Raw genomic sequence first — 26049 nt, 5'->3', positions numbered from 1 at the left:
AATTAATATCTGCTATATTCACTTAACTCCAGAATACTCTATAACAGAGATGAAGAGTGGGTGTCTCCTCCCCCATGGTAGTAATGAAAAGAGGGCATGTTCTGGATGCTGGGAGTCCTTAATGATGCTGCCTTTTTGAGGTATCACCTTTGAATATGTCATCGATGGTGGATAGGCTGGTGCAGAGTAATAAAATGTCGGCAGTAAAATTGGAAGGAATTGGACAATCACACGTGTAAGCATTTATTTTAGTCGCTGGTATTAAAAGGCTGCTTACAGTGGAATAAAAAAAGTTCAAGTTTGACCTAGATTATTTTATTCCCAAGCCATTAACTACCCATGGTCATTTGTATAATACATTGAGTGATGAGTGCCATTTATAGATCATGGAGTTTGTGGAGAAGCATTTTTGGATACAGTTTAGGGACTACCATGCTTAACTGCACATATATATGTAGTTAACATAAGCTATTTTTCCCAAATTTTAAATAATGATAAGGACTTGATCTCTATATAAAATTTGGTGTGATTTATTTTGTTTGCTGTAATTGTTCTAGATTTGAAAAGACCCTTTGTCTTGGTTTCTAAATCAGCATGAAATGTGAGATGACATGGAAGGAAAATTAACAAACCTTGCTTTCACATGACATTTTTAACATGAAACTTGGCAAACCTAAATCTGGGCAAAAGTAGACATATTATAAATGGAGCCTTTTGAAATTATTGCAAAGTAATGCATGGTGAAATGCATTTCAGTGTTGATTTAGTTTTAGAATTATTTCCACATGCCCTTCTAACTTGAAGCATGAGCTCTTTAACAAGAGCATAATTTCCTTTTGATTTTCCCGCTATCTACTGGTTTACCTAACGTTGTCAGTTAGTGGGAAAAATAAGATTGTTTTGTGGACCTTATGACTCCTGGGAATTGCACTGAAAACAAAAGATGTTTCCAGACTCTTGCTTGAATCACAGATGAAGACTGTTTGGCCCATGAATCCATGCTAACTGTGCTGGATCTGTGCAGATACTCACACTAACTTGGACTTCCTCAATGCCCCCCAAATTTGACCCCTCATTGCCCTGCAAATTTTTCCCTTCAGGTATTTGTCCAGTTCTGTGCCAAAGTCATAACTGAACCTATCTCCAACCTTTCAATACATTCCTAATTCTCCACTGTTTTTCAAAAGAAATTTTCCTGTCTTTTAGGCTTTTCCATTAGGCTTTTTCAGTATCCCTAATCTTTATCTATAAATAGAGCAATTGCTCTATCCGATGCCTTACAGAATTCACACATCACCACCCAGAAGTATTCAATATGGAATAAAACTCATCTCACAAAATATATATGGAGGGCTGAGGGGGATAAAAAGAAAGAAATCAAAATAAATTCCTTTCAATTAGTGTTTCTCAGTGCATGCGCTAATGACGCAGTTTCATGTTACTGGAAATAGCAATTCAGCGCAATATCTTGGAACACCAACCTGTAAAGTGGGAGTTGGCATGTACGTATCCCAGAATTCAGGGGCTCCAAGTTCAAATTATTACTCCAAAAATCACAATTCTTGTGTTGCCTGCGGGGGGCTCCACACTGAACAATCCTTTGTTTAAAAATAGCCTTTCACTCCAAATATTTCCTATTATTTATCCTCTTCTATCCTTATAGCTGTGCCACCTTTTCTGTTGTCTCCAGGCTTGATGACAAGCCTGAGCAACACACAAAATGCTGGAAAAACTTGGCAAGTCAGGCAACATCTCTGGTGGAGAATATAGTCAACGCTTCGAGCTGAGACCCTTCACCAGGATTTTAAAGGAAGGTGGCAGAAGGCAGAACTGTTTGAAGTACCTATTTGAAGTCCATTTATACAGCCAATTTTATCCCCCCATTGACTTTCTGTTACTCTATCAGAATTGTTTATCAAGTTAATTAGATAAAGTTTGTCTTGAGCAAATCCCTACTGGACTTCTCCAGATAGTGCACACTTATAGAATACTGGGGAGTCTGACCCTAATTATTGCTTTTAGCACATTCCCCACCACCTTAATTACTGGTTTATCATTACTTGACTTATCCATAGTACCTCCACTTTTGAAAAAGGGTGTTACAGTTAGAAATTTCCAGTCCTTGATTAACACCCTAAATCAGTAGATTATGACTAGTGCTTTTCCAATATCTACCTTTTTCACAGTAGTTTGGGGATGCTTTGATGTGATTTGACTGCTTCAACTGTATCTGACTTTTCTAGTTGTCTGTCTGTTTCTAACCCAGAATGATGTAAACATACTCATTTTGTATCTGAGCCATGCGCTGTAACTGCACGAGTAAAATTTCTTCTGTTCTGACAGTTTTTTAAATCCTTTTCCTCTATGTACCTATAGAATATGTTTTTATTTTTGCTGCCAGTCTTTTCTCATCTCTCACTTTTCCTGTCTGACTTCCTTCTAGTAATTTCTGCTTGAACTTCCTGTAATCAGCCCCGCTCTCACTTGAGTTAGTAACCTGATACATTTCATAGGCTGTGTTCTCTTCTCTATTTTGTTCTCATTGTTTTGTCATCCATGGAGCTGTCTTTAATTTCCTTACCCATCTCCCTTATGGGAATGTACTTAAACGGCAGCTGAAATATTTCCAGCATAAAAGGCCTCCCATTGTTGAGTTAATGTTTGTTTGCCAATCTTCGATTTTTAATTCACCCTAAGACCCTTTTTGAACCCCCCTTTTTTTTTAAATATTGGAGTTGTCTGCTATTCTTTGATTTCAATTTACCCAAGGATCCTTTTCTAAATCATCGCTGTTTACATTGTGGCTTTCTGTCAGCATCAATTGTCTTTTTACCTTGGACAGGATTGGAGGTCTCCATCGTGAAAGAAGTTTCAGTCATGTGATCAACTCAAGTAGAGGGTGATGTTCTCCTAAGGGGTTATTCCCTTAATAGGGAGCACCTGTGCATAGTTTGTGTAATGGGAAGGCTGATGCACAGGCAGCCGCCACAGTCATTCACAGATCATGATCAGGGTCCAGTGATGTGGAATGCTAAGACAACTGGGTACAGTTTCCTGCTGCAGCCTTCCTCTTCCTTCACTGCCATTGTGATGTGTTGTCATCTTCCTCCAGCTCCCATGCTGAGATCTTGGTTGGATCTCTGGAATCTCACCCTTAAATTTGCCACCGTGGTGACCCGACCAGGAGCTAAGCTCCAGACGGTATCAATTTCGGGAACTGACAAGCCCCTCCACCACAACAGGGTGAAGATCCTTGGAGAAGTGTGAGGCGAGTAGTATCAATTTGCACACTGAGCTGCCTCTGTGACATGTTGTTTTACACTTTCCCTAATGGATTGCATATTCACTGCTCCTCTGAGACCCAAAAGCTGTGCTTGAGTTGTGCAATATTAGTGCAGCATTAAATATATTCACAGGTCTCTTATTTTCCCTGGCATTAGAACAAGTGAATGAACAATGCAGCGAACTTATTAATATCGATTAATACTGCTGGTCAAATTGTTATTAACTTTCAGTAATTTACTGAATACCAGCATATGCTGGAAATACACAGCCTGTTAGTATTTAAAAAGATAAAATTGGTCTGTTGTTGAGGCCACTCAATTTATTCTGTTTTTACTTCTGTTGGGTAAAGTGCTGAATCTCATAGACATAATATTCACGTCCACTATCATTTTTAATCTCACCCAGTAATATGAAGGATCCCACACCCCCTGCTCATGGACTGTGCCTCCACCACTTTGGGATAAGAGTTTAAGTTTAACTAATGGTGGCCACAGATGCTCACATGGGACAAATCTGCCTCCATCGAGGATTGGGGAAATTGTGTACCAGTGCTTGCTAAGGAACCCAAAGAAAGAAGAAATTGCAGGTGCTGAAATCTATAGCATCATACAAGAAGCTGGAGGAACTCAGTCGGTCAGGCAGCATCTATGGTTACATTTTGGGTTGAGATGGCTCATTCCCCTCCATATATGCTGCTTGACCTATTGTGCTCCTTCTGCAGTTTGTATATTACTTAGCAACCAGCCTGAGTCACACTAGTGTTTCCTGTTTTGCTTTTAGTGAAGGAGTGTACAGCCTTTAAGACAGATTCTTGACTTGTGTATGACTTTTGGCACTATGCTTTATACCATGGTCTTGGAGGAATACTGTTTTATTTGGCTGTATTCATGGGTATCTGAGTATGGTTGAATTACAGTTAAACTTGAACTTCAGTAACTTTATAAGCACTGTTCCTTGTAGCTGCTGGTGCTGATTACTTTGCAGTTTCTAATTACATCCACCCTCCAGTCCACCTTTCATTAGATTCCATCCATGCCATCTCCTCCTTACCTTTGACTTTTGTCATCATTCCTTTTGTTGAATGTATTTTGTACATTGCTCACTTTCATCACCCAGAACCTCGCATGGTCCCAGAATACATCCTACGCAGCCAGGAATGCTCACCAACCTATGAAAAGGCTGAAGAGAGCTGGACTTCCCACATCCATTCTCGTGCCATTTTACAGGTGCACAGAAGAGAGCATCCTAGAAGCTGCATCTCTGCTTGGTATAGAAACTGCAGTGCAGTGGAGGCTCTGCAATGGATACTTAAAACTGCACCAACATCCTACCTGGCATCAAGGACATGTATGGAAAAGGGCCAGTAACATCATGAAGGATCCCACACACCCTGCTTATGGTCTGTGACTCACACCCATTAGGGAGAGGGCTCTGCCAGTATCACCAGACTCAAAAACAGTTGCTTTCCCCCCAAGCAGTTATGCTGATCAACACCTCCACCCACAAACTCCACCACTACTTTTATTATTTCCTGTAAGTCACTTTATGTATAGCCTAGCATCACTTCGTGGGCATACAGCACAATCCGTGTATATGAATGATCTTGTGTATTAATATTGTTTTATTATTATTATTGTTTTAATTTTTTTGTGCTGCATGTGATCTGGAGTAACAATCATTTTGTTCTTGCACTTGTGTACAAGAAATGATGTTAAATAATCTAGAATGTAATTTCTTCTTTGTTTAATTGTTGAACATTGAGGGAGAACCAGCAAGTTAGACAATGTCGCACAACAAAGGAACTGGTTGTGGATTACAGAAAGAATGGAGACAGGCTAACCCCTGTTGGCATCAATGGATGTCCGGTTGAGAGGGTAAACAGCTGTAAGTTCCTCAGCATCCACATCACTGAGGACCTCGTGGTCTGTACACACCAGCTGTGTGGTGAAAAAGGCACAACAACACCTCTCACCTCAGACAGTTGAAGTTTGACTTGGGCCCCCCAAATTCTAACAACTTTCTACAGGGACACAATTGAGAGCATCCTGACTGGCTGGTATGGGAACTGTATCTCCCTTAATCGCAAGTTTCTGCAGAGTGGTGCAGACAGCTAACATCCAGGAAACGATACTGCAGCATGAAAGCCAGGACCAACAGGCTCCGGGGACAGCTTCTTCCACCAGGCCATCGGAATGATTAACTTGTGCTGATCTCAGTGTATTTCTATGTTACATTGACTGTTCTATTTATTATAAATTACTAGGATTGCACAATGCACATTTAGACAGATGTAAAGATTTTTACTCATGTATATGAAGGATGTAAGAAATAAATAAAGTCAATAAATAAATATTCTCAAGCCAATTCATGTACACCCCCTTAGTATTATAGTAAAGCATTATAGAAGAGAAAATAGTGCAGACCCTTCAGCCCACAATATTGTGCTGGCCTTTTTAACCTACTCCAAGATCAAACTGACACATCCTTCCTGTATTTTTCTTTCATCCATGTGCCTATTTAAATCTCTTATATGATCCTAATATATCTGCCTCAATCACCACCCCTGGCAGTTTTGTACCAGTGATGCTCTAAACCGATTTACTTTGTCGATTAGTGCAATAAGACATCAGTCTATCACCCTATCACCATGTTCATCATTTTGGAATTTTGAAAGCCTCTGAATGCCTTCCTTATGGTGGAAACAAAACCATCAGTGGTTTCCGTGTTGCATGGTAAGAGCTCTTGTGCCCTTTTTCACCCCACCCTCTAAAGGACCAACTCTTTGGATCAGGAGTTCCCAACCTGGAGTCCATCGACCCCCTCAGTTAATGATAGGGATCCATGTCATAAAGGATGGGAACCTCTGCTCTAGATCCATCTACCAGCCCCATCTCTATCACTTGCAAGTCTTCCTATGTGATCTCTTTATTCAATTTCTTGAAGGCCACAATGGTATCTGGCTCCACCACAGTACAGCCCGTGTTCCATTTTCCAACCATGTGCTGTATGATAGTTCTCTCTTCCTTCCCCCTGCCACCCCCCCCCCCACCTTAATACTTGTCACCTTTGGGATTTGATCCCTCCAAAGGAAACTGCTACTGACTGTTCAATATGTCCTGACTCCTAATTATTTTGTGTATTACTTGGCCTTTTCCTAAGAAGGGTGGCACGGTAGCATAGTTGTTCAATTCCCATTGCTGCTTGGAAGGAATGTATGCATTCTCCCTGTGACTGCATAGGCTTCCTTTCACTGTCCAAAGGTGTAGTGGTTCCTAGGTTAATTGCTCATTGTAAATTGCCCTTTGATTTGGCACTGGTTAAATGGGGGGGGGGGGGGGGGTGTTGGAATTGATAGGTGCTCAAAGTGTCAGAAGGGCCTATTCTGTATTGTATCTCAAATAAAATCAGTGTTTCTCACCTGTTATTGTTACTTTGAGCCAGTGTTTTATAAAGGTTCAGCTGTGCTGTATTCTATTCCTATGGCACACTCATCATTAAAGACCCATCCAATCCCTGACACCCTCTGGTCAGTCTCCTGCCATCTGCTAGGGGATACAGAAACATCTTGGCCAAGACAGTAAGACTGAAAAATAGCTTCTTCCTGAGGGCTGTTGTGTAGCTGAATAATGCTATATCCTGACTTGCCAATGGCCTTTGAGTGTTACGGGCTGCTGAAGTTGCTTGTTGCATGTAAATGTTTTGCACAGGCTGGAGTAGCACTGCAATCTTGTTTTGACAATCAAGTTCTATTCTATCAGTAAAGCTTAGGGCTGCCTTATTAACTGCTTTCTCAATCTGCTCGCTCTTTAATGATTTGTGTCCTCATCTCCTCCTCCTCTCTCCCCCCCCCCCACTCATTCCTTCATCTCCTCTAGAACAGTATGGTTCTCCCATTAAACTTTATTTACTAACTGCCACCCTCTATATCGATCACCATTATCCTTTCAATTCATAAAGTTTGCAAATCTTGTGTTATCCACAAATTCTAGAAATTATCTTGCACTTCCAAGGCTAAGTCATGCATGCATATTGGAGAGGTGATACACTTTGAAATTAGATTCTTGACTTCCTGAGCAACAGCCCACAGTCAATAATAATAAGCAGCTATGTTTCTGCTATAATTATTTTCAATTCTAGTGCCCCACAAGGCTGTATCGTGAGCCCCTACTCTTATTTTCTATGCATATTACTGTTCTAACTCCATGACTTGGGTGCCATTATCATAGTTGGCTGCATCTCAAATAACAATGAGTCAAAGTGTAGGAAGGAGATAAAGATCCTAATGACATGGTGACATGACAACCTGTCAGCAAAGCAAGAGTTGGTCTTTGATTCCAGGAAGCAAACAGTTGCACAAATTCCTCTTTGCATCAATAATACTGAGATGGAGAGAGCTGAGTTTCAAGTTGCTAGAAGTGAACATCATTTGCAGCCTGCCTTGGTCCAACCAGGTTGAGCCCCAGACAGTCCTTCCAGGTGAGGTGACACCTCACCTGTGAGTCGGCTGGTGTGGTATACTGCGTCCAGTGCTCGCGGTGTGGCCTTTTATATATTGGTGAGACCTGACGCAGACCGGGAGACCGTTTCGCTGAACACCTACGCTCGGTCCACCAGAGAAAGCAGGATCTCCCAGTGTCCACACATTTTAATTCCACGTCCCATTCCGATTCTGATATGTCTATCCATGGCCTCCTTTACTGTCAAAATGAATCCAAACTCAGGTTGGAGGAACAACACCTTATATACTGGCTGGGTAGCCTCCAACCTGATGGCATGAACATTGACTTCTCTAACTTCCGTTAATGCCCCTCCTCCCCTTCTTACTCCATCCATGACATTATTTAGTTGTTTGCCTGTTCTCCATCTCCCTCTGATGCTTCCCCCCCCCCCCCTTTCTTTCTCCCAAGGCCTCCCGTCCCATGATCCTTTCCCCTCTCCAGCTCGGTATCACTTTCGCCAATCACCTTTCCAGCTCTTAGCTTCATCCGACCCCTTCAGGTCTTCTCATATCATTACGTTCTTCCCCCTTCTCTCCCCCCCCCCCCCCCCACTGCTTTCAAATCTCTTACTATCTTTCCTTTCAGCTAGTCCTGACAAAGGGTCTCGGCCCGAAACATCGATAGCGCTTCTCCTTATGGATGTTGCCTGGCCTGCTGTGTTCCACCAGCATTTTGTGTGTGTTGTATGGTACCACTGCCTCTGCTTCCTCAGGCCACTAAAGAAATTTGGCGTGTTGTCTTTGACTCTCATCAATATTTTGTCAATGCACTTTAGAAAGCATCTTATCCAGATGTAGCTTAGCTTGCTAAGGCAACTGTTTAGCCCCTGACTGCAAGAAGCTGCAAGGAATTTATTATGGAAACCAGTTTCCCCTCTGTGGACCCCGTCTGTTTTTCTCACTGCCTTGCAAAACAGCCAACATAATAAAAGACCCCAACCATCCCAGAGATTTTCCCTTCTCCCTCATTACATTGGGCAGCCGACACAAACCTGAAAGCAAGTACTTCCAGGCTGAAAACAGCTTCCACCCTGTTGTAATAAAATTGTCGAAGGACCGAATGGCCTACTCCTGCACCTATTTTCTATGTTTCTATGAACTGTAGCTATTGCAGTTAGATGGATTTTTTCCCTCGTATTCTGCCTTGTTATCGTTTTGTGTCAATGTCTGCCTGCCTGCACTTTCACTGTAAATGATGTAAATGCTGTCTGCAATCTACTATTGGTTTCCTTTGTACCACCTCAATGCACCGTTTTAATAATCTGTATGGACAGCATGCAAAAATAGATTTTCATCACACCTTGACACGTGACAATAAACCAATTTACCAGATCACTGATCTATTCACCCTTCGGTCAAAATATCAACTATTCATCTGAAAATAAAAATATGTAGATGCCGTAAGTAGGGCATGTTGCGGATGGTGAGAGTCTTTACTGGAAAGCTTTAAAGGACATCACCATCCAGGGCGTACCCTCTTCATGTTACTACGAGTGGGGAGAAGGTATAGGAGCCTGAAAACCCATCCTCATGTTGCACTGAACTGCTTTTCAGAGCTCAGAGTAAATGCATTATCAAAGTACATATCTGTCACCATATACAACCCTGAGATTCTTTTTCTTGTGGGTGTACTCAATAAATCCATAATAGAATCATAACCATAATAGAAAGAAATAATAAATAAATAATAAATATCGAGAACCTGAGATGAAGAATCCTTGAAAGTGATACATGTAGGAACATTTCACTGATGGGGCAAGTAAAGTTATCCCTTTGGTTCAAGAGCTTGATGGTTGAAGGGTAATGACTATTCCTGAATCTGATGGTGTGAGTGTTGAGGTTCTGGTGCCACTTTCCTGATGGCTCTAGCGAGAACAGAGCATGTTCTGGTGGTGGGAGTCCCTGATGATGGATGCCTCTTTCCTGTGACAGCATTTTATGTGGATGTGCTCAATGGTGGGACAGGCATTAGTGATTCCATACCAGTCTATATACTCTCCACCACACATCTACAGAAGTAGAATTGCTGCGTGCTTCCTTATAATTATTACACTTAAATGCTGGGCTCAGGACAGGTGCTCTGAAATAATAATACCGAGGAATTTAAAATTGCTGACCCTCTCCAGCTCTGATACTCTGAGGACTGGCTCATGAACCTCTGGTTTTCTCCCCCTGAAGTCAATAATCAACTCCTTTGTCTTGCTGACACTGAGTAAGAGGTTGTTGTGTTACACTGCTCGGCCAGATTTTCAATCTCCCTCCCATATGCTGATTTATTGCCTCTTTTATTTGGCCTACGACAATGATGTTGTCAGCAAACTTGAATTCGGTATTGGAGCTGTGCTTAACCAGACAGTCATAAGAGTAAAGTGAATAGAACATGCGGCTAAGCACACAGCCTTGTGGGGCACCTGTGCTGATGGAGATTGTGGAGGGGATGTTGTTGCTAGTTTGAACTGGCTGGGATCTGCAAGTGAAGAAACTAAGAATCCAATTGTATAAGGAGGCCAAGTGAGGCCAAGATCTTGAAGCTCGTTGATTAGTTTTGAGAGGATGATGGTATTGAATGCTTGACTGCATTTTATAAAGAACATCCTGATGTTGCATCTTTGCTGTCCAAATGTTCTAGGGTTGAGTGAAGAGCCAGTGAGATGGCATCAACTGTGGACCTGTTGCTCCGGTTAGCAAACTGGAGTTGATCCAAGTGGCTTCACAGGCAGGAGCTGATATATTTCAAAGCTAACTTCTCAAAGCACTTCATCACTGTGGACTTATTTCATAACCTATGTCAGTGAGAATAAACCTGATTCTAAAATATAGAAACAAAAATTGCTAGAGCCCTCAATAGATCAGTCAGTATCTCCAGAAGAGAAAAGGAGTCAGTGTTTCAAATGTGAGACACCTTTTCACAGCTGGGAAGAAAAGAAGAAAAAAAAGCTTGTGAAGTTGCATGTGAATGGGGCAAAGTGATGTCTCCAATATGATAAAACTGGGCTTATACTTTATCCTCACGGTCACTCTCATCTGAGCCCATTCCTTTTCCATTTTCTTCTGTTCCTGCCTTCAAGTTTCTACCCCGCTGGCAAGCCAACATCAACAGGATGCCAGAGGAAACATTTTGACTTCTTCCCCCTTCCTTTCCAATCCTGATGAAGAGTCTCAGCCTTAAGTATTAACTGCTTATTCCTCACCATAGATGCCTAGAATCTCGACTATTTATTGATCTCCATTGAGGCCGTCTGATCTCCTGAGTTCCTCCAGCATTTTGCTCTGGATTTCTTACATCTGCAGAAACTCTTGTGTTTATAAACTAATATTACTCCCTCAGGGTAATGACTGTCTGTCTCCCCTACTACTATTTCTCTCATTTTGTTTTCCTTTTTCCCATCTGTTCCACCCCCCCCCCCTTCTTCCTGTAGTCCAGTAATGTATTCTCTCTCATATACATCAACCTCTTTAGTTCTTTTGGAATTTAAATACACTAAGTCTTAACAAACCTTTGGTATGTAGGAGGAAGCCAGAGTTCCTGTCTGAAATCCATAGAACCGCAGGGAGAATAGTCTGACTCCTCACAGGCAGCTTCAGAGGTTAGTATTGAAGCCAGGCTCTGGAGTTGTGAGACAGCTGCACTGAGTGCTGTGACATATAGCTGTTGTGCTCAATTGCCCTCATTCATGCCTTCTGTTTTCTTGTGCCTCTCACAAATCTTTTTCCAGTGTTTTATTTTATGCAAAGGTATATGTTGAATATTTGTTCAACTGTATGGGTTACAGTTAAAGTCTTTAATGCTAAAGCTAGAAGGAACTATTTGATTAGGAAGTGCTCTAACTTTCTCAGACCTCAAATGTTGAAAAACAATTCAAGTAATTTTGAACTTCACTAGAATATTTAGGTATTTTGTCGTGCTATGTAATATTAATCTAATGGGTGATGTCTTCAATCATTCCAGATTATCAGGGTGGCTCTGTGATGTAGAAGTTAGCATAATGTTTTACAGTGCCAGTGATCAGGGTTTAATTTCTACTGTAAGGAATTTGTATGTTTTCCCTGTAACTGTGGGTTTCCTCCTGGTGCTCCGGTTTCCTCCCACATCCCAAAGATGTGTAAGGTTATTCGGTCACAAGGGTGTAATTGGACAGTGCAGGCTCAATGGCCTGGAAGAGCCTGTTACCATGCTCTTTTTTTGCCCTATCAAAAAAAGATAGCTTTTTTTTGCGCTGTATTTTTGCAAATACTTTTCCAGTTTGTTGGAAACCACAAGGAGTAAGAGGTGTTCTAGCAAAGTTCCAAATAGTTCAACTTCTATGTTGTTACTACGTTCTTCCAGTGGTTATTTTGATCTCCAGATTTGCCTATTATAGAGATCAAACTTTCATTATCTCTTTCAAGCATCATTAGAATTTTGAAAACTTTTCGTATAGCATCTTGCATATGGTGGAAACAAAAGCCTCAATTCTTCATGTCTTCATAAATGTAAACTTAAATTCTTGGCATTGTGTTACTGACTCTTTCCATGGCTCTAACTTCCTTCCTGTTGCTTGATGCCAGAACTGCACACAATGCTCCAACTGTGGCTTGTTAAGTGGGCAACTATCCAAAATAATCAAAGTCCAATCTTGACCTTTTGATGCCCTAGCTTAACACATGCCATTTCATGAACAGTGATAGTCTTGCACATGTGAGAGGTTGCCTGTATATTATTGCACCTGTCTTCAGTTTCTGGTATGGGTTGTGATTGCAGCTTAGTGTAACATGAAAGAGTTTGAATAGACGTTGACATCAGCCCTAGTTAAAATGTTTGATTTCGGTTGCACGTAGATTTAGCCAACATAACCACTGCCTCCCATTCCCTTACAGTTTCACAAATACAGTATATAACATTTCAAGTAAGGTCAAAATTTCTGTAGGACTTGTAAATTCATTGTATATTTCCTGTCATTCTTCTCTCAGAAACTTTCTAGTGAGTAAGTTTGGATATTCCAGTTGGATATGAACTGTGTTAAAAATAATCAGCTGTACTTATTTAGGCATACAAATTTAGGGATACAAATTAACAATCATGCTGTTTTTGGTTCAGGGACATTTTGCAGCTCTTTCTCCAAGAAGTAGATGGATATTCACGATTCCATGACACTACTTGAAGTGTAAGGAATTGTTCTGACCTGTCATCGCATCACCATAATATCTTGAAAGTCACTACCAAATCAGCCAGACCAGCAACAATAATGTGGTTACAAGGACAGATCAGAGGTTTGATATCCAGTGGCAAGTGTCTTGCCTCCTGATAGCATAATAATTCTCAGTTTACAGAACACAAGTCCGAAGTATGGTGTAATATGTTCTGCTTGCCTGGGTGAAGCAACTGCCTATATTAGGCAAGGTGAAGTCTAAATACACTCAATGCAACACCATTCAGAATAAATTAGTGTGATTAGTACCCTACCCACCACCTGAAGCATTCTATCCCTATATCATTGTGACACAGTGTCAGCAGCAAGTACCATTTGTAAGAAGCACTACAGTTGCTCATCCAAGCCACTCTGGCATCTTCCAAATCCAGAACTTCACTCCCAGGGAGGACTAGAGGAGCAAGTTTAAGAACACCACCATCTGCATATTGAATACCATCTTAATTTGGAAGTATATTGTAATTTTGTTGACTGATCTAAATCCTGCAACTCCATGTCCAATAACAAAGCAGGAGTACATTAGGACTGGTTACTGAAGGCAGCTCACCAAAATGGATGGACAATAAATGCTCACCTTTCTGGCAACATCCATGTCCTGAAAATATATATTTTGTAGTTTCCAAAGAGATTAAGATTCCCAAGAAGCTATATTAACTGTTTCAATACAAAATGGATGCTTGTTTTTGTAAATGCAATACTCTTAAGCTGAGGAAATGAGTTCTGCTTTGGATGCCTGCCAGTGCACTCCTGGCAATCTGTTGATTGAGCAAAAATCAATGGGAGGACTGTCTTCATATTCCTTTCCCATGGGGGAAGTGTTTAACTGCTGCTTTACTTTTCTTTACAGGTCAGTACACAGATTGGCAATTTGAGTGGGTGAATCATTCACTTCAGCAAGCAATTCCAGCCACTTTATTCCCCTCATCTTTTGCAGTAACTTGTCTGTGTATGAAACTAATCCTGGATGTCATCAGACTTTATCACCACAAATGGGAATAGGGTATTAACCCTAATGTGACCTTCCCAAATATCAGCAGTTTTCAACAGGCTTCCGTGAGACAAAGTATATCAAGAACCTGTTTTGGTGCTATTTTTGTCTCTTGTGATTTAGACAGTTTTGTCAAATGGTGCATTTTCCCACTACTGTATGTGAGTAGTCCAAGACCAGAAGACATAGGAGCATAATTAGGTCATTGAGCCTATCCACTCTGCATCGCTATTCCATTATGGCTGATTTATTATCCCTCTCAACCCCATTCTCCTGCCTTCTCCCAATAACCTTTGACGCTCTTATTAATCAAGGACCTATCAACCTCAGCTTTAAATATACCCAGTGATTTGATATTCCACAGATTCATCCACCCTCTGGCTAAAGAAATTCCTCTTCATCATTGTAATCTCATCAAAGAGGAGCAGCTTTGACTAAAAAATTGTGCTTACTGTGCATGTGATTACGAGGGAATGACTTTGTACTTTTCCCAGGTTAATTTATTGGAGTCACTTCTGTTCTTGTTATACTTTTGGCCTCCAGGGTGAGAGGTTTGCCAATTACTAATTGTGCTAATTGCCTTCTTGTGATCAACTTTGACTTGTAAAATGCAATTCCAATATTTTTTAGCTCTTAACTGTAAATTGCTTTATTGAGCAATGAGTGACATAAAACTGTCATGTAATTTAAAACCACAAATAGAAGTAAGAGTAGCACATCTGCATCTTTCTACTCCAATCTCAAATCCATGGAATATTTTTGTATCCAAACTCCTATTGTTTGTTGTTAAATTCACTGTGTGGACAACCACAGCCTTCTTGGATGAAGAATGCCAGGTATTTGAAAGATGAAATCCCTCAGTAGACTTAAATAGTCCACCCTTAGTTTTCAATTGGGCTGTGCAAAACATTCAGCAACTGTCCTTGCAATTCTCTTTTAATTTTGTTTCAATGAAATTGCTACTCATTCTTTACTCTTCGGAGTGCAAAATAATGAAGCTGTTCAAAAAAAAAATCAGGAAAGACAGGAGTTTTTCAGTTCAGACAGGATGTTGGAGAGAGAAGCAATTGATATTTAAAGCTGATGGGCTTTCATCTGAAAGATCTTGGGTCTTTTGGCCTTGGCTTCTTGATCCACCATCCATCATTGAGGAATTCTTCAAAAAGTGATGCCTCAAAAAAGCAGCATCCATCATTAAGGGCCTACCACCCAGGACACGCCCTCTTCTCATTGCTGGCATCAAGAAGGAGGTACAGAGCTTGAAGGCACACACTCAAGGTTTTAGGAATAGCTTCTTCACCTCAAGCCATCAGATTTCTAAACGGTCCATGACCACTACTTCGCTATTTTGTTCTCTTTTAGTGCTACTTATTTTTATATATTTCTTATTGTATTTTATAGGAATTGTTATATATTCACAATGTATTGCTGCCATAAAACAACAACTTCCATAACAAGTCAGTGATTTAAAAAATACCTGATTCCCTCATTGGACAATCACACTGTATCCCAACCTCTAATAAGCCAACTCTTAATCTCTCTCGAAGGGAGATATGTTTAAACAGGACTTGAGTCTTCACACTACTCCCTGAAGAGCAGGTGGGTCCTCTCCAGGTGTGGGCTCAAACCTAGGCCCCATATAATTGAAGCAAGGCCAGTGTCTGAATCCTTGATAACGCAAGACAAACAAGCTGTTTGCTTTGCTAAAGACTATTATTGAATAATTTTTGCCCACACCTGCCTGATTAGATCTCAGCTGGCCCAGGTGGATCCTTTGATCTGAACAAGGTCTTAAAAAAATACCATAAATGCTTGAGATAAAACAAATTCAAATTACTGGGTTATATTTATAGTTTCTTCCTTAAGTACTTTATGGGGAACAAATTGGCTAATATCTCTATTAGTTTTAGATAAATCTATTTGAAAATGAAGTTGGTCAGCAGACATTTGCTGTGAGTTTTGAATCTTTGTATAGATGCTGTTTAATCTGCCAAGTGTTTCTAGTACACTGTATTTCCTTTAAAACAGATTTCTAGTATCTAGCACTACTAGTGATTTTCATGTACACTTAGTGGCCACTGAGTGTATGAGCGTGGTTTACTGCTGATATAGCCCATCCACTTCAAGGTTCTAGGTGTTGTGTTCTGAGGTGATCTTCTGAACACCACTTTTATATTGTCTGGTTATTTGAGTTACTGTCACTTTCCTGTCAGCTTGAACCAGTCTGGCCATTCTCTTCTGACCCTCATTAACAAGGCATTCTCATCCACAAAACTGACACTCACTGGATTTTGTTTTACTTTTCATACCATTCTCTGTAAACTCCATAAACTTGTGCATGAAAATCTCAGGATATCAGCAGATTCTGAGCCTCTCTGGCACCAACATTCATTCCACGGTTAAAGTAATTAAGATCACATTTCTTTCCCTTTCAGAGGTTTGAAATGAACAACAACTGAACCTCTTGACATGTCTGCATGCTTTATACATTAAGTTGCCACCACTTGATTGGCTGATTAGATACTTGCATTAATGAGCAGGTGTGTAGGTATGCCTAATAAAATGGTCTGAGAGTACATTATGCTTAGTCTTAGTTGAAGTGAGCCTTGGATCTGAAATTCCATAGATTTGACAAGGGACACTTGACTGAATTGAGAAAAACCCACACTTAAGATGGTTTGAATTTGACCTGTGTCATCTGATGAATGTTTGGCATTAATTGAAAACTTGTATCTTGTTCATCAACATCGACACTTATACCTCCACCCTGCCAAGGTAAAGCTTAAAATAGTCGATGTTTAATTGAAGAACTAATACCTAATGACTGCAAATATTCTCCAGATGTTGCTGCATTTCAGAATTGAATTTGTTATTTGATATTCAGCAATATATTCCATGTGTTTTCATTTGATTTGGACATTATTTGTGACCATCAGTGTGGACAACTTGCAAATTCATTGCTAATTATACTAATTAAAAGAACTTGTCCTACAACGGAAGCCAATGTCTGCAAAAAAATGAACTGACACTGAAAACTGTAATGTATTCAAGTGAATTGATGCAGTTGGAACAATGATGAAGGGAAGGCAACTTTTCTCGATAGTGATTATCTGAAAACTTAAATTTTGGTCTCAATTGCCAAGAGTGTGCTAATTTGCATTGCAAATTCAGTCCATTTTGTATTTATTTTGTTGTTTTTCTCACTGGTTTGTGGTTACTGAATTCACTTTCACCTCTGCATGTGCTTGTTGCACTTAACTGTGTGCATGGTGTATGTTAGTGGTTTGGGAGATCTGTCAAAGAAGTCTTCATGAGTTTGATAACAAGATGTGTACAATGTGTTCTGTATTTATTGGAACTGTGGAAGATCTAGCAATATGCTCATGTATTTTCTTAATAAGCTGGATTATTATTTGGGGAGGGGGGCTTTTTATGTTTTTTAAGTGACAATGGTTATGGATTTATAATCAAGTTGAGGTCATTGAGGAGAATGGTGAATTGTACAGAACTACATTTCTGTACAATTTAAATCCTTTAGAGATTCTAATATCCACTGAGCACATCATAGCTGCAGAGGAGTGTGAATTTCACTAATGTATATATTCATCTGCCTTGTCACAAGTAGAATGTTACAGGGAATCTACTTTCTGTTGCCAACAAGTTATTATGTGGACCTGAAATGTTTCTGTTGAGGTAGGAGCAGTTGAGTAAACAAAGTAATATCACCTCATGATGCACTTATTTCATGAAAACCCAAGTAGTGTCCAGATTTTAAAAAAATATTTCACTTGTAACATTGACCTTTTTGTCTACTTAAGCTTCAGATAATGGCCAGCGGTTTCAGGAGACTTGTTTTGCATTCGCACTGACACCACAGCAAGTTCAACAGATCAGCAACTCAATGTAAGTAATCATTGTTCTCTCCTTACATAGTTTGCTTTTACTGTACTGTCAGGGTGGGGAAACTTGAGTGGCTGAGCTAAATATGTTACTACTTAATGTTATAGACTACTTAATGTTTAAATGTCTGAGAGGCCAGGCTGCAATTTTTAGACGTATCTTCTAGATTCTATCTTCTTGATGCAGAATACTTCCAGAAAGTATAGTTTCTGTTCATTTGCCCATCATCAAACTTTTTAATAGCTTGAATTAAATCATTATTCACTTTCTGAATTCCAGAACTCTGTGTTGCATCACTTACCATGGTGTTGAAGCCCAGAGTTGTTTTCATTACTCCAGTTATACTCTTAACAAAGCTTTTTATGGATGTAACATAACATCACTTGTACTCCACTGGCCCCCCAATTAAAAAAGCCAGATTTCAATTAAATTATTAAGTTGTTTTCTAAATCTGTTTGTGACATGATCTGTGTTCATAGAATCACGTGTTTTTGAATCTCTGTTGCTTCCAGGTTCTTTACACTTAATGTACATTAATTCCAAAGAAAATTGAAATCCATTTACTGCATTTTTGCTCATTCACAATATCTCATTATTTAATATTTTCATCCATGTTGCTTGCAGCCACCCCTACTTTGATATCACTGGCAAACTTGGGAATTTGAATCACATCATTTATCAATTCCCCTCTTTTTACATGCCTGTTATTATCAATCCCTCTCTGACTTTCAATTGCCAGCATTAAGCTTTGTCTTCACATTGACATTTTTGTATGTTTAATACAGAAAAACAGCTTTGCTTGGAGTATCAATTGTATGTTTCCACCACTACACCACCAACCCCCCCCCCCCACCTTTACAGGAAAGCATGATCCACTACCACATTTTAAACTCTTCTGTTTGTCAGCATTTTATACTGCAGATCATTTAATCACTGTTTATTTATTTGCAGCACAGTCCCTCCCAAGTGATTTGGAAAATTATTGCTGACCTGTAGCCAAGGATTACATGGATAAGCCTCTACCATGGTGTCCCTCAGTATATTGTAGCAATGAGGCTTGACTGACCATCACTACAATAACAGTAGTAGTGGTTTTAATTTCTAAATAAATGACAAAACAATCCTGACAGATTGCAAAAATACTGATATTTTTGATTGATAGTCAAGGGTTTGATCTCACTCATAGGTTCAAATAATACTTTTGCCTTTTATCTGAAAGATTTTGGGCCTTTTGACCTTGGCTGCTTGATCTTCCCTCAATGGAAAATCACACCGTATCCTAATTTCTAATAACTAATATTTTGGATTCAGTATATGGTTTGTGACTCTTACATCTTTGCAATTCTCCTCTAACATTTTGAGGCAACTGCCTCAAATGTTTTGAGCATTGATCAAGTAGTTATGACGAACTTGTATCATTCTTCCACAAATTTTACTAATTATAATTTCTGTTAATGTAAGAAAGATTTGAAATAGTTTTCCAGCAATTAAAAGTGAATGCTGTTCATTAATTTTTAGTATACTGTTTATTTTGCTCAACTGTGAAATTTATTGGTTAATACTAGGTATGGTGGCATAAGTTACTGGACTAGCATCTAGAATCATCAGTTCAAATTTTCCATGACAGCTGAGGAATTTCAATTAAATTGAAGTAATTAATCATCATAATTATATGCAATGCCATTTGACGTGGGTGATCACGGTTACCATGACCATGATAGTTCTTGGCAAATTTTTCTGTACAATTGCCTGCTGCTGGGCAGTGTCTTTATAGGAAGGGTGACCCAGCCATTATCAATACTCTTCAGAGATTCTCTGCCTCGTGTCAGTGGTTGCATAACCAGGGCTTGTGCGGATGCTCATACGACCATCCACCACCTGCTCCCATGTCTTCACATGACCCTGATCGGGGTCTAAGCATATACTACATCTTGCCCAAGGGTGATCTGCAGGCAAGTTGAGGGAAGGAGCGCCTTAAACCTCCTATCTCCACCCTGCCACCCAGAAACAATTAAATCTGGAATTTAAAACAAGTCTCTATGACTATAACCTAGACACTTGCAGATTTGTATTTTAAAATTGATCTGATGAACTCATGTCCTTTGGAGAAAGAAATTGGGTTTCCTTACCATCGACTCTGTGTGCAGAGTCAGCAGTGTGATTTCAGGAAAAAATAGAGATGAACAATGCTGTTGCCAACAATATGCACATTCTGTGAACAAACAAACCTGGTGGTGCTACCATTTTTTAAAAATTGTATTGTGAAAAATAGCTTGTCTTACAAAATTTCTGGGCTTTTGGGAAATTCTGTAAATCACTCCATTTCAATGCTTCTGAAATATATCTTACTATCTTGTACAACTTAATCTACAAATGTAAATTTGAAACTGAAAAATGTTTCATTCTTATTTAGGGACATATCGGGGACCAAGTGTGACTTCACAGTGCAGGTTCAGTTACGGTAAATGTATATTATCTGTTTATCTGAATTTAACTTGCTGATCTAATGCTTTCTCCCTCTTCCTTTCTTTTCTTTTGTGGTTTGACTTTTCTATTCTTTTCTATTTGCCCTGTCGAACTATTTCTAAAAAATATTTTAAATAAAATTGTCAAAACATCATGTTTAGGGGAGGCGGAAGCTTTTTGATTGTTTTCTATAATCTATTTATTTAAAATAATATATTTAGAACCAATGCATATTATTAGCTCAGGGGTTTGGTAACGTTGTAAAATTATGGGATTAGTAATCTGTAGATGTAGAGTGAACCATAAATTCAAATCTCAGGGCTGTGACTGCAGCTGGGCAAGGTCAAAATACATTGAGGAATACTTATTAAGTGTTAGGATTGTTAATGAGAAAGGAAACAGTGGAAAAAATATTATTTAACTTTACCTACCATATTATCCATTTGGAGAAATGATTTGATTTCTTAACACATTAGTAATGCAAACTGTATCCATTGTTGGTTAAGGAATCAATACTTGCAGTTGGGGATTACTGGAGAACATTGTAATTTTATAACATTTTCTTAATTTTCTAGGTTTTGTTTATCAGAAACTAGTTGTCCACAGGAAGATCATTTCCCCCCAAATCTTTGTGTGAAAGTAAATGGAAAAACTTGTAACCTTCCAGTAAGTATTAAAAATGTTGGTCTAATAGAATTTTTCTTGGTTTACTCATTTGGGAAAGCTATAAGCAAGTTTTTGCTTTCATCCCAGGGCTACCTACCACCAACCAAAAATGGTGTTGAACCAAAGCGACCCAGCCGACCGATCAACATTACCTCACTAGTCAGATTGTCCACGACAGTGCCGAACACGATTGTGGTTTCGTGGTCAGCAGAAATCGGAAGAGTAGGTTTCTCAATATTCATCTTTTCAAAGCAGTTAATTAAAGCAGTATAATGCATGTCGCCCAGATGTTGGGTTTCATAGCAGTCAAAGACAGTTTTCAGAAGCTTTGTTTAACTATAATTAATCTAGTCCTTGTGCATTTCAAGTATACTCTTTGTCCCTAAATGCTAATCCCAATTAAAACTTTCACCAGCATCATTCTACAATTTAACAAAGCTATTTGGTGAATAGCTGTCATGCCACATCCAGTCAGTTCAATTAAAAGCAGTTTTGGGTTTAGATTCAGATGTACATCGAAACCTACTGGCAGATATGCCATTTGCATTAACAACCAGCACAAACTAAGGATGTGCTATGGGTAGCCTGCAGGTGTCATCACACATTCTGAGAACCAGCATAGCATGCCCACCATGTTTAGCAGAACAACACAAGAAACAACAACAGCAAAACAGCAGCTAATAAAAGCCCCTTTCCCAGTTTCCCACCTCCCACCCATTCATAGAGCTTCCAATTGATATGCCTTGACTTCTAAGCAACACACACAAAATGCTGGAGGGACACAGCAGGCCAGGCAGCATCTATGGAAAAGGGTAAACAGTCGACGTTTTAGGCTGAGGACCTTCATCATGTCTGGAAAAAAGATGAGAAATTAGAGCAAGAATGTGGGGAGAAGGAAGAAAAAAGTACAAGGTGAGTAAAAGGTGAAACCAGAAGAGGGATAGCAGGTAAAGCAAAGATAGATAGGTACTTTATTGATCCTAAAGGAAATTACAGTGTCACAGTTGCATTACAAGTGCACAGATATATAAATATTAGAAGAGTAGCAGGAAAGAATAAAAAAAAGTTACCTGAAACAGTCTAACAGGTGGGTTCATCACTTCCCCGGCTATAGGTTGACTCATTATAGAGGGTAATGGCTGAGGGCATGAATGACCTCGTATAGTGCTCTTTGGAGCAGCACAGTTGTCTCAGTCTATTACTAAAAGTGCTCCTCTATTCAGACAAGTTAGCATGCAGAGGGTGAGAAACATTGTCCAGAATTACCAGGATTTTCCGTAAGGTCCTTTGTTCTACCACATTCTCCAGTGGGTCCAGTTTGACTTCTGTAACAGAGCCAGCATTGCTGGGAAGTTGATAGGTGAAAGAGATAAAGAGCTGTAGAAGGGGGGATCTGAAAGGAGAGGGTAGAAAATCATGGAAGGAAGGGAAGGGGAGGAGCAGCAGAGCGGGGTGATGGGCAGGTAGGGAGATAAGGTGAGAGAGGGAAACTGGAATGGTAAGGGGAGGGTTGCAATTACCAGAAATTTGAGAAATTGATCTTCATACAGTCAGGTTGGAGAATGGAATATAAGGTGTTGTTCCTCCAACCCAAGTGTGGCCTCATTGTGGCAGTAGAGGAGGCTGTGGACTAACGTGTTGGAATGGGAATGGGAAGTAGAAATGAAGTGGATGGCCACTGGGATGGCCAGATTTTTTGGCAGGCGGAGGGTAGGTGCTCGGTGAGGTGGTCTCCCATTCTACATTGAGTCTCACCAATATACAGGAGGCCACACTGGGAGCACTGGAACAGTAGATGATCCCGACAGAGTCACAGAAGTGTCACCTCAACTGGAAGGACTGTTTGGATGACAGTGAGGGAAGAGGTGTAGGGGCAGGTGTGGCACTTGTTCTGCTTGCAAGAATAAGTACTAGTGGGGAGGGATGAATGGACAAGGGAGTGATCTCTGCAGAAAGTGGGGAGGGGTAGAGGGAAGATGTGCTTGGTGGTGGGATCCCATTGTAGATGGTGGAAGTTACAGAGAATTATGTGCTGGATGCGGAGGCTACTGGCCTGACTTGACTTCTAATTGGACCAAGCCTAAAGATTGTTCTAATCTATAATGACGCTGAAATATTAAGAATTCCTGATCTGTCTTGCATTCTGGAGCAGTTTGAGGGTTAAGTGAAGAGTATCAGAAAGTGTTTCTCTGCCTACTTTTTAATCAAAAAATTGAAAGATATTGTGTAAAAGGTTTGGCTAAACTTCAGTGCAATATCCTTCATGAACTATGGAAAGCTGAAATGATGTATTATAAAATGCCAATCAGAACGATGGTGGAAGCTCAGTGCTGTTTCATAATGTTGCTGATTTTTATAGGGGGTGGAACAGCATGTTAAATATTCCATAGTGTGTAAGCTCTCCCATTTAATAATTACAGATAATTAAACCTTGGATAAGGCTCCAGTTTCACTTTATGTGCTAAATTGGTTCTTTCCTGCCAGAGAAGCAAATGGGTTGTGAGGTCAGTATAAGGATGGGGAAAGAAATAATCTGCCCACATTAGATTTCTCTTGATATCTACACAGGTTTAAAGGCAGTGTGAGGATGAGTGCTTGTTAAGATTGTGCATTTAGGCTCGCTTGTGAAGGATGTTTAATGGAGGTGCCCAGGAGAGTTTAAACCTTTACAACGTGGGTTCCCAATCTGGGGTCCATGGACCCCTTGGTAAGGCTGCATGGCATAAAAAAGTTAGGAACCTCTGTTGTATAAGAACACTGCTGCTGTTAGGCAAGGAAGGTAACTTGTTAAAAGGTCATTATTGCTGTTACTTTGGAAAGCATATATATTTGAAAGCAAAATGAAAGCAGTGTGTGAGCCCAATGGTGGAACTGAACAATTTTCCTTGTGTTAATTCAAACAAGGATAAATGTTATATGCTGGTATGTTCCTAGAGCAAGGATGTGGTGGCTGTTGTGCTGTTCCTCAATTCAGTTTGTCTGGTGATCAACAGCCACATGAATTAGTCTCCTTTTTGCCATAACTGATGTGTAGAATGAAGAACAGAGGTGGTGATGGTTGGATAGGAATATTATAAAAAACAACCAAAGCATTTTTGATGAAGGCAGCTTGCAATTTGTTATCTATTCAGTGACACCTAAGATCTATTCACAGTGTAATCCGTATCCCTTTATTATTGTTAGAATGTATGTGTTGCCTCAAAATACATCATGGAATTTTCCAAGAAGGTTATATGGTAATTGTGGTTTCATAGAGCAAGTTCAGCTCTCTCAGGATAAGATAAACAGGGTGCTTAATTTCATGAAACCTGTGCCTGAGAATTGTTCAGTATACTCGTTTGTTCATTATGTGCTGTGTCATATTACCTAGGGAATCATGGTCTTTCCATGACCATAATTACCCTGGCAAATTTTTCTTCAGAAATGGTTTGCTATTGGCTTCTCTGGGCAGTGTCTTTTACAAGATGGGTGACCCCAGTCATTATCAATACTCTTCAGAGATTATCTGCCTGGCATCAGAGGTTGCAAGACCAGGAATTGTGATATGCACCAACCGCTCATACAACTATCCACCCTCCCGTGGTTGCACATGAACTTGATTGGAGGGCTAAGCAGGTGCTATACCTCGCTCAAGGGTAACCTGCAAGCTAGTGGAGGGAAGGAGTGCCTTACACCTCCTTTAGTAGAGACACATCTCTACCCAATGTACTAGGCGCCCTATTTAAGACATTGTTTTGGAAGCAACTTTTCCATTTTGAAATAAGTATTTATTTCCTTTACAATCTGCATTAATATAGTTAATGAGAATTTCAGTGACTGCAGTCAGGCTAGTTACAGGGCAGTGAAAAACATGCATGGAATACCTTGTTTTCATCTTATAATTGATTCTATAAAGCAAGCAAGTCCAAACTGGGACAGTATACTTTGTAATTTGACACCATCTGTTAGAATTCTCAGATCACAGCTATGTTGACAGATGTTGTAACAGATTTTGGCAAGTTTTATCTGTTCAAATACATAGTGGGATAGAACTTTAATAGGAAATGTAATTGTATTATAAGTGCAGTAAATTTCAGTGAAGTAAGATCAAAAGTTGTTTTTAATCATCCCACCATGGCTTTATCTAACTAGGTCTCTTACCACAGGTATTAATTCAGATGAGCTAGAATGCACTTTTTTTTTGCTATGTACGTAATATTTTTAAAGAGGTCTGATGTTAAAACGATCTCGTTCTTTCAAGGTGTATATGACAAATAAAATATTCTTGTGCTTCCAGCTGGGTACAGTTATAAATTTTAACTGATGTTTCAATGCCAGACTTTGCCAACTTCATCAGGGATGATGCTTAGGCTCTTCTAGTTCAGTGGTATATATAGCCCCGTTGTCTATCCCTCCTGAGTGGTTAGTCCTCATCCAATCAGGCTTCTGCTGTCCTGCCTTGCTTACAATCAAGTTCCAGTCCTGATTGGAGTCAGAGGGAAATGTAAAATTTGCTTTTGAGCCTGAGACAAAATAGTTCAGAGGTAAAGTTGGCAAACATCCTTCACTTTATAAATAAGATAAATTTCAACAATATCTGTTTCTGACGCTACTTACTTCATTGAGCCAAAAAAAATCTGCAAATAGTGAATCAGTGCATGATTAAATACAATATAGTATACATTTTCCCAATTTGTTATATACAGTGCCTATTAAAAAAGTATTCACGCGCCCCCCGGAAGTTTTCATGTTTTATTTTTCTTTACAACATTGAATCACAGTAGATTTAATTTGGCTTTTTTTGACACTGAACAGAAAAAAGACTTCCATGTCGAAGTGAAAACAGATCTCTATAAAGTAATCTAAATTAATACAAATATAAAACACAAAATAACTGATTTCATAAGTTTACAGTCTTGAGTCTGTGTGGATAGTTCTCTATCAGCTTTGCACATCTAGATATTACAGTTCCCCCCCCCCCCCCTCCCGTTACAAAACTGCTCAAGTTCTGTCAGACTGCATGGAGATCATGCGTGAACAGCCCTTTTCAAGTCCAGCCACAAATTCTCAAGTGGATT

The 26049-nt window shown here is 39.7% G+C and overlaps 1 protein-coding gene across 8 annotated transcripts in view; it reads left to right on the top strand.

Moving 5' to 3' along the window:
- pias1b (protein inhibitor of activated STAT, 1b) overlaps positions 1–26049 on the top strand; it is a 200446-nt gene that overhangs the window by 126395 nt on the left and 48002 nt on the right. For all 8 annotated transcript variants that reach the window (XM_059952988.1, XM_059952987.1, XM_059952993.1 and 5 more), the window contains 4 exons: positions 17779–17863; positions 20274–20321; positions 20902–20992; positions 21080–21214. In XM_059952988.1, coding sequence (XP_059808971.1) covers positions 17779–17863; positions 20274–20321; positions 20902–20992; positions 21080–21214 — 359 coding nt within the window. The remainder of the gene's footprint in view (positions 1–17778; positions 17864–20273; positions 20322–20901; positions 20993–21079; positions 21215–26049) is intronic.

The sequence above is a fragment of the Hypanus sabinus genome, chromosome 28, assembly GCF_030144855.1.
Source record: "Hypanus sabinus isolate sHypSab1 chromosome 28, sHypSab1.hap1, whole genome shotgun sequence".
In the NCBI taxonomy this organism is placed as follows: Eukaryota; Metazoa; Chordata; class Chondrichthyes; order Myliobatiformes; family Dasyatidae; genus Hypanus; species Hypanus sabinus.
Note: the sequence above shows the minus strand (reverse complement) of the source record. Positions and strands in the feature narration are given on the sequence as shown.